The sequence below is a fragment of the Aquarana catesbeiana genome, linkage group LG07 (assembly GCF_042186555.1).
Source record: "Aquarana catesbeiana isolate 2022-GZ linkage group LG07, ASM4218655v1, whole genome shotgun sequence".
Classification (NCBI taxonomy): Eukaryota; Metazoa; Chordata; class Amphibia; order Anura; family Ranidae; genus Aquarana; species Aquarana catesbeiana.
In genome coordinates this window covers 104,449,558-104,458,436 of record NC_133330.1, presented here as the reverse complement: position 1 = coordinate 104,458,436, position 8,879 = coordinate 104,449,558, and the positions used below count along the sequence as shown (strand labels likewise).

Here is an 8,879-nt window from a genome sequence, read left to right as displayed (position 1 = left end):
GTTAGTCAACCTTTGGGGGAAAAATGTGACAGACTCACCCGAGATAGAGGCTTATGGAGGGGACTGAATGCAAGGCTCTTGCCGACCGATTATGGGCCCTGGCATTTGGGGGAACAGTGCTCTTTGATAGCTGTATGCCTGGGGACTCTTGAGGTGGTATTACTGTGGATTCGGGTCCTGGTCCCCCAGGACATACAAACTCTGGGGACCCTGTGTATGCCATATGGGAAATGGTGACTTGGAGGGTATGTCTTGGATTGCTTAAAATGGGACAGTAATATTTATCCCCAATATCTCCCAGGATATATATGTAAAGACTATTATTGGTTTGTTTGATTCTGAACTCAACATGTTAATTGAGTGAGCTGATCACATTAGCCTCCAGGACTGGCTAGGAGACGAACAGTCTACTCCTACTATAGTAGTTGATGACTAGGCTGAGGAGGAGGGGGAGAACACTGTTTGTATTGTTTGTTTTTTTTTCAGATAAACATATTCATTCATTTTTTGTATAAAAATGGTTTTATTTGACTTTCCCTGTTCGTTTTATGTGATCTAAGAAAACAAATACATTTAAAAATAAATACAATTCTTTATAAATAAAACATAATTAAACCTCATAATTAAGGAATGGAAGATCAAAAAAGCTTCATGAGAGACACGCTGAACCTTCGCGGATATCGTACCATGAAACCAACACAAAAGACGTCAAGTAATGGCCTGGACTGGGCAGGCTTCTCGTGAGGACAACGGTGGTCAGGATGTCCAGCTGCCTTCAATAGAGGAACACCAACATGTAGCGTTCCAAAAGAAAAGGACGGGTCAGTGGGGAGGGTGCAAGTTAAAGTGCCGTGATAAATGAGGACGCCGCCGACCCGCACAAACGGCATCCGATTCACAGAGTCAACCCTTCGTCTCTGAAAGGGTCTTTGGTAATAATAAAGTAATAAGACTTCTATAGATTGTGTTCCATTTTCATGAGAAAATAAATTATGCAGTTTTGCTTAGAACAGCAAGTGCCAAAGTAAAAATTTGCCCTTGGTAACTTAGGATAGGAGGAGGGGTGAGGGGGTGAGCGCCCGTTCTCACAGGGTGAAGGGTTCTGATGTAGACTGGCACAGCAAGCAAAGCCAATGGGAAAGGGGATTCTGGTTTAAAGACCAAAGCAGCCAGTGACACCATTAGTCTATGCCACCACAAGCACAGCCAAGCCAAGGGGAAAGATTGTTAACATGGGATATATAGGCGGTAAAATACAAGAACCCTAGGGCAGACTTCTCAACCAGGGTTTAATGGAACCCTAGAGCTCCTTCAGGAGGTTGCAATGGGGGTTCCTTGAGCTATGGCTGATTGATGTTATGGTTGATAGACCAACGCCACTTGGCGGAACCAGCATCATGACACCAACAAACTGGAGGCCAGAGTAACATTCTGGCCTCCAGTAAGACACATTCCTATACCGACCAACAAATGTTAGTGCGATTTCCTGAGAATTTCAAGGATTCCCCTGGTGTATATTGAGAAAGGCCGCTCCCAGGCTAACACAATCAGAGCTCCCAGTTGAATTTGGAGAAAGTGTTGCCCAAGTTTGCCAACTCAGACACAGGTTGATAGGGTAATGTTGGCCAAATTCTCCAACTTTGAGGTTCTGTTTGTAGGAAGTTCACATTGAATTTCCACCACATATTTAATGCCTGGTCAATAGCACATGGACACAGCAATAAGCCAAGGTCACACCATCTGCTGTGCCACTTGAAGTCCTAGGAATATGAAAAAATGGCCAAATGGTGGGAGATGAGACCCACTAAAGTTGAGCGTGAAGCAAGCTTTGGAGACATCCCATTAGAGGGCCTCTTTGGTGAATAGAACTGTAGTAGGTTATATATTGCACCAGGGGGATGGGGAGGTGCCAGGGATGTCCCATTCAAAGCCTGGACACTTCACTCAGCAGCTGCTCAGCCATAAACTTTGGACTCCTTGAAAAGGGGCAGCTGTTTCTATTGTGTCATGAATGGAGAGAGGGGGAGAGGGGGATGGGGAGGGTGGTTGGACTTCCTTTAAGCAGCTAAAATAAAAAAAATTCAACAGAAATTTAGAGGCAGCAAGTCAACAGCTTAACTTGCTCGGTGTCACTGGATTAATCCCTATTGGATGGGCTGAAGGAGCCTTTTGTACATTAAAAGTTATCAGCCATCCACAGACTGGGATCCCTTTGTTTGGTGTGCCGGTTGGAGAGCCAGGAGAAGGAAAGTGTTTAACCCACAACCCAGATGAGAAAAGCACCACGAGTGGTGATGATTTGGCAAGCGTAGATCGTGCAGGGAGTATAGGCGTTGGTTCACGCCAGTAAAATATATATAACAGAAGTGAAGGCAACTTAAGCATCTCGCTACAGTTTGTAGAAGTTCAGTGAAGCACCAAAAAGCTCAGAGGAGCCATTGGATTGTAGATTCAGAGTTCAGTTCGTTCCCGGACTGACCGGTTCACATAAGTCCAAAGGCTAGCAGCCATCAAGGCAGGAAAGTCCAGACCTCAGTCCGGGGCACAAACAGGTCAACCATGGCAAGTGAGAATGGTGCGGATTTAGGATTCCACTTTCTGCTGCAGTAGCTTGAGGGTGTATTTCAGGAGGTGATACATGTCAAGGCTGCAACCACTCTCCACCAGCGAGCCGAGCGCAAACGTCTGGGAATTCCTGTCCCGGTTGATGTAGGTGAGGAGATATGCATCATGCGGCTTGCTGAGGATCAGCTTAGTGTGATCGTTGTAGAAATTCACCTGAAGTGTTCCGTTGTTGAACAGCATGAGCAGCGCATGCTCAGTCTTCACCCACTGCAGCAGCAATAGAAGAGGCTGACTTCCTTCTTCATAACATGGAAGGTCTCCACCCTTCATCAAGTTCTTCTCCATGTATGTGGCGAAATACTGCAAGATGCTCATCTGGCCCTGCAGCTGCTCCGGGACCGCCGTGATCGGGAAAACAAAATGGCGGCTTTTTGTCAGATTGTAGTGAACGTTCCTGTGGCTGGCTGGCAGCACCATGTGGGTGCCATTGTTGAAGAGGACGCCAATGCAGCGGTTGGATATCTGGTATCCAAAGCCGTACTTGTTGGAGTAATCCACCCATTTGCTGACCCATACAAAGTTGTCGTGTCGGGAGAGCAGAGCCGGCTGCCCTTCACCTGTTGGCATGGATGACAGGCAATCTTTGAGCACCTCAAGGGCAGTTTCCATGACCCCAGATGCCGTGATACAGTCTTCTAAAACATCGCTGCTGACCAGACTGCCACGAATAGACCTGGACACAGATTTCCCAGAAGCCTCTTCGGTTAGTGTTTCTACAGGGCTACAGCTACCCGTGAGAGCCTGACGAGCAACTAGGGTAACCTCATTCCCATCCACAGTCTTGTAGCTGAGCTGCCGGCAGATGGAGGTCTTCACAAGACCCGTCACCAGTTTGGAGATGTCATCCTTGTCCTCTGCGGGGGATTTCTTTGCTTTTGTTTTGCCTTTGCCGAAAAGGCTCTTGGCAACTTTGGCAAAGAGGATCTTGGCAGGGTTTGGAGGGTGAAGGTCCGGGACCATTACACAGCTACTAGGAGGCAGCCTGTCTGGAGTGTAACCCTTGGTGAAGAATTCGTGATCCAGGATCTGGTCCAAGGTCAGCCGCTCGCTGGGGCTTCGCTTCAGGATCCCCATGAGGAGTTGCTTAGCAGCAGAGGAGAGGCAGGCGGGCAGCGTGTACTTCCCCTGCTTGATACAGTGGTAGGCCTCCTTTAGGTCGGAGGTCTCAAAAGGTGGGGTGCCGCACAGCAATGTGTACATGACACATCCCAGCAACCAGATGTCCGACTCCGGGCCGTGGCCGTGTCTGTAGAGGACTTTGGGGGCCAAATAATTGGGGGTGCCGCAGATCGTCTTGTTCCTCTGATCGGGGGGCTCCAATCGCGCCGCCAATCCGAATTCCCCGACTTTCAGCTCCATGTTCTCATTGATGAAGAAATTCCCCAGCTTAAGGTTGTGGTGAAGGATTCCTCTGACATGCAGGTATTTCAGGCCGGAGATGATCTGCCGCAGGTAATACCGGACCTCGGGTTCCAGGAGAGTGTGCCGAGCCTTCCAGATATGAGCCATAAACCTGTGGCTGCAGATCTCCAGGAAGATGTAGATGTTCTCCCCATGCTCGAAGTGGTGCGAGAATTTCACAACGTTCTTGTGGTGGAGATCGCGGTGAAGATCGATTTCATTCACAATCTTTTCACGTTGGTGAGGTTTGGAGACCCGGCTGTGTGGAATGACTTTCACCGCGTAGCACTTGTTGGTGATCACATCCGTCATTTCGTAACATCGCGCAAAACCGCCCTTGCTCAGCAGCCTCCCTCGGGTGTAGCTCCGCCCACTCTGGGGGTCCCGGATGCTCTTGCTGGGACTGGCACTCCGGGGGGTCTCGGGCACCGGACAGGCCGGGAAGGGCTGTGATTGGATATAACACGCCGTCTCCATCCCGCCGCCCGAAGCCGATCTCACCCACTGTTTGTATTGTTAATTGTAATTAGCTCCTGCTATTGTGAAAATGTCCTGTGGTTGTACTTATGATAATGTATAATGTACTGTGTGAAGCTCGGTGACCACAAGTCTGGGCAAAAGGTCATGCTGGATAATTAGCTCATGTTAATTAGGTTAGGTTTAAGTCATCCTGCTGTATATATTTATGGGAGATCTCAAATAAAGAGTTAGTCCCTGTTAGCAATGAAACAAGCGTCGCCTTGTTTTGTGCTTATGAGCGGTTGGAATATCTGATATCTGTGTACAGACTGGGAGGAAGTGGTATACTGACGGAAGGACTCAAGCGGAGTGTGGGACGTTCCGTTACAATGTTTATAACCCCTTTGCCTAGTTAGACTAGTGTGTTAGGACTGTATATTTTGTATATTGTGTATACTCATTGTTTGTTATTTCTTTTATTTTAGTTTTACTCTAACTTCCCTGCAATAAATGTTGAAAAAAGGAACTTGTGCCTGCCTCAATGAGTTGTTAAGGGAGGAGAGTTAGCTGTCTATCCAATTATACCTCATCCACGTATAGTGAGGGCAGAAAAGTAAAATGGCATTTCCAAAAGGGCTTGCACATAGAAAGCCAGTAAAACGGCGGCTCCAAACAGGCCTGCACATAGAAAGCCAGTAAAACGGCGGCTCCAAACCAGCTTGCACATAGAAAGCCAGTAAAATGGTGGCTCCAAACAGGCTTGCACATAGAAAGCCAGTAAAACGGTGGCTCCAAACAGGTCTGCACATAGAAAGCCAGTAAAATGGCGGCTCCAAACAGGCTTTCACATAGAAAGCCAGTAAAATGGTGGCTCCAAACAGGCTTGCACATAGAAAGCCAGTAAAACGGTGGCTCCAAACAGGTCTGCACATAGAAAGCCAGTAAAATGGCGGCTCCAAACAGGCTTTCACATAGAAAGCCAGTAAAATGGTGGCTACAAACAGGATTGCACACAGAAGCCCAGTGAAACAACAGCCTTTGACAAGCTTTCACATTGCAAGACATCATTTCAGAGAAAAAGTCCTAAGATTATAGCTGCCCCGCCTCTCCAGTACCTTTTCAGTGTGTGTATGTGTATTCTGTGTGTGTGTATATTGTGTGTCTGTATACTGTATGTGTGTGTGTGTATACTGTATGGCCGGCCCCATAATCTATTGCCTGGGGGCCCCATAATCTCCTATTGCCTGGGGGCCCCATAATCTTCTCCTATTGCCCGGGGGCCCCATAATCTCCTATTGCCTGGGGGCCCCATAATCTTCTCCTATTGCCCGGGGGCCCCATAATCTCCTATTGCCCGCCCCTGCTGAGCAGCAACATGGTCGCTATTGGTCACACAAAAGCAGAAGCTGCAAAAGTAAAGGCTGCCTTTGCTGAAAAAGGGATGCAAATGAAATTAAAGAAGCTACGCATATAAGCTGTGTTAGAGAAATTGGCTGCAGAGAAGGAAGCAGCGGCAGCAGTCGCTGAGACAGACATCTTATGCCGTGTACACACGGTTGGACTTTCTGGCAGGAAAAGTCAGATGGGAGCTTTTCATCGGATATTCCAACCGTGTGCATGCCCCATCTGACTTTTTCTGTCGGCCTTTCCGACGGACTTAGATATAGAGCCTGTTTTTGCTGACGGAGTTTTGCCAATGCAGTGTATGCAGCATAAGAGGAACTTGCCAAACCCACCATTGAGAGACTCAGCAACATACTTGAAATTAAACCTGATCATCATGACAATTCACAGCGTATTTCAGACTATGTGCTGCAACATGCTAAGCCAGATGACTGTACAATCTGCATCCAAGCTATCAAACCCCTATGATACAGTCACCCACTTCAGAAAGGAGGACCACAAATACCCACCAAGTCCCCCAAACAGCAGAGCACCTCCAGACTACTCACACAAACCAAGGTATGGTGGATTTTCTCAAGTTCTTTGCACGGCGTGAGCTGTTGACAAAAGGACTCACAAGGTTTAACGACCGACCTGAGAGCTATAGAGCATGGTGATTGTCCTTCAGAAATGCAATAAAAGATCTAGATCTATCTGCAAGTGAGGAGGCCGATCTCTTAGTCAAATGACTGGGGACTGAGTCAGCAGAGCATGCAAGAAGAATCAGGGACATCAATGTTAACTATCCAAGCAGAGGACTGAGCATGATATGGGAGAGAATTGAGGAGTGTTACAGTTTCCCAGAAGCAATAGAAAATTTACTCTTTAAAAGAATAGAGGACTTCCCTAAGATTCTGTCAGGGCTTGGCTCAGCCCTTCCTTCTCTGAGCTGGCCGCTCAGCTGTCAGCAAATTGCCAGCTCCTATCTCTCCACAGGTACTCAGCTGTTGATGATATCCTGCTCGTCAGTCATGCCTACTTAAGCCTTCCAGCCCAGAGGATCTCTGCCTTCGCCTTAGTCAACATCACAGAGACGCTCTCCTGCATTCCTGTTAAAAGACTTGCTTGGCTGACATCCCTTCTGGCTCCAGATCCTGCTTGCTGTTTTACTATGCTCATCTCCAGCTTCCTGACGTTTGGCTTTTCTGACTATCCGCTCCGGTTCCTGAAGTCTGACTATGTTTTGACCTATATACTTTTTTTATTAAACAAGTGTGATTTAACTGTACTTCTGTTTTGGACTGATTTAATGGTTTCTGACAGTAGTCGAAGGTCAAAAATTCAGAAGATACAGTCAATCCACTTGTTGGTAATATTTTTTCCAGATTGGATGAGCAAGATCACAGCATGGATCAGTTTGCTATGGCGTTACAAACCCTCCTGAGTCGCACGGCTCACCTGGAATCTCCCACTGTGGCTGTTCCAGTACAACCTGAGTTGCAAGCCATCTCTGATGCAGCGCCAGTCTCTGTCCAGGCACCCGCCTTGAGTATTACCTCTATAAGAGGTATGCCTGGTTCCGCTTCGCTTCCCCAGCAATTTGGGGGCGATCCAGTTCAATGCAGAGGGTTTCTCAACCAGATTGAGATGCTGCCCCAGGCGTTTCCCATGGACAGAAGCAAAGTAGGTTTCGTGATATCTTTGCTTTCTGAGACTTGGCCTGGGCAAACCCTCTATGGGAGATGTAAAAACCTGTTGTCTTGAGTTACCCTGAGTTTGTGGCCTCCTTTAAAAGGGTATTTGACGCTCCTGCACGCTATGCTTCTGCTGCCAATTGCCTCATGTCCATCAAACAGAGTACGTAAACTGTTGCCGACTAAGCCATTGAATTCCGTACTCTGGCAGCAGAGGTTGCTTGGAACAATGAGGCCCTTGCTTTTTTTCTCATGGTCTCTCAGGTTCCATCAAGGATAAGATAGCAGCCTAAGATATACCCACTGAGCTGGAGAAGTTGATCACGTTTGCCATCCTAATTGACTCCAGACTCAGAGAAAGACTCTTTTTTAAGGAGCGCTTGCGGAAGCCTCCTGTACGTTTGCCTCCGAGCTTTGCAGTCCCACCCGTGCCTCCCTCACCTGCCATGCCTCCTGGTACTGAGTCGGTCAGTGAAGATGAACCCATGCACTTGGGCTTCATGCGTCTCTGCGGATGAAAGAGCCTTTAGGAGGAGGGAGAGATTGTGCCTTTATTGTGGCCAGGCAGGTCACTTTTTGAAGTCTTGTCCTACCCGGCCAGGGAATGCCCGAACCTTGAGGTTCTGTCATGGACAGGCCTTAGGTGGCGTTGTTTCATCCCCAGTTATCCAGAAGGGTAACCTCCTGGTTTCGGTCATCCTTTCTTGTGCTGAGTCGTCTGTCGAGATACAGGCTCTAATCGACTGGGGCTGCAGGCCTGTTCATTGCTGCTGCCTTTGTATAGAAGCACTAGATTCCGCTGCAGCTGCATGACACTCTACTTGCCATTGAGGCTCGTGACGGGAGACCCCTACAGCCTGCCCATGGGACTCCTGAGACGGTTCCGTTGTCCATGGCCGTAGGGGCTCTTCACCATGAGATAATCCAATTCCAAGTTTTTTCCTCACCTAAGTTTCCATTGGTTATCCTTGGTTACAGAGGCACAACCCCTCTTTTGATTGGCTCAGTGCTGAGGTTCTCTCCTGGTTGCCACAATGCAGTAAGACATGCTTCCAGAAGGTAGCCAAGGTCCTGTGCACCTCTTCACTCTCCTCCCTGCCAGGGGAGTACCGCGATTTTAGCAATGTCTTTGACAATGGTCAAGCCAGTAGTTTGCCTCCAAACCGGTCGTATGATTGCACAATTGACCTTCAACCTGGTGCCATACCCCCTCGTGGCCCAGTTTACCCTTTGTTGGTCTTGGAGAATAAGGCCATGGAGTGGCCTTGAGCCATGGTGGTGCTGACCAGAGCCATGGTGGTGCTGGTTTCTTCTTTG

At 48.1% G+C, this 8,879-nt stretch overlaps 1 protein-coding gene across 1 annotated transcript; it reads right to left on the bottom strand.

Moving 5' to 3' along the window:
* Positions 1-2,228: 2,228 nt before the first annotated feature.
* LOC141102453 (serine/threonine-protein kinase PLK3-like) lies at positions 2,229-4,526 on the bottom strand. Its single transcript, XM_073591401.1, has one exon. It carries the CDS (start codon positions 4,501-4,503, stop codon positions 2,584-2,586), a length of 1,920 nt encoding a protein of 639 aa, XP_073447502.1. The 5' UTR covers positions 4,504-4,526; the 3' UTR covers positions 2,229-2,583.
* Between the last annotated feature and the right edge of the window lie 4,353 nt (positions 4,527-8,879).

Coding starts and splice junctions, on each gene's coding strand:
- LOC141102453 (XM_073591401.1), bottom strand. CDS start 4,503: ATGGAGACGGCGTGTTATATCCAATCACAGCCCTTCCCGGCCTGTCCG.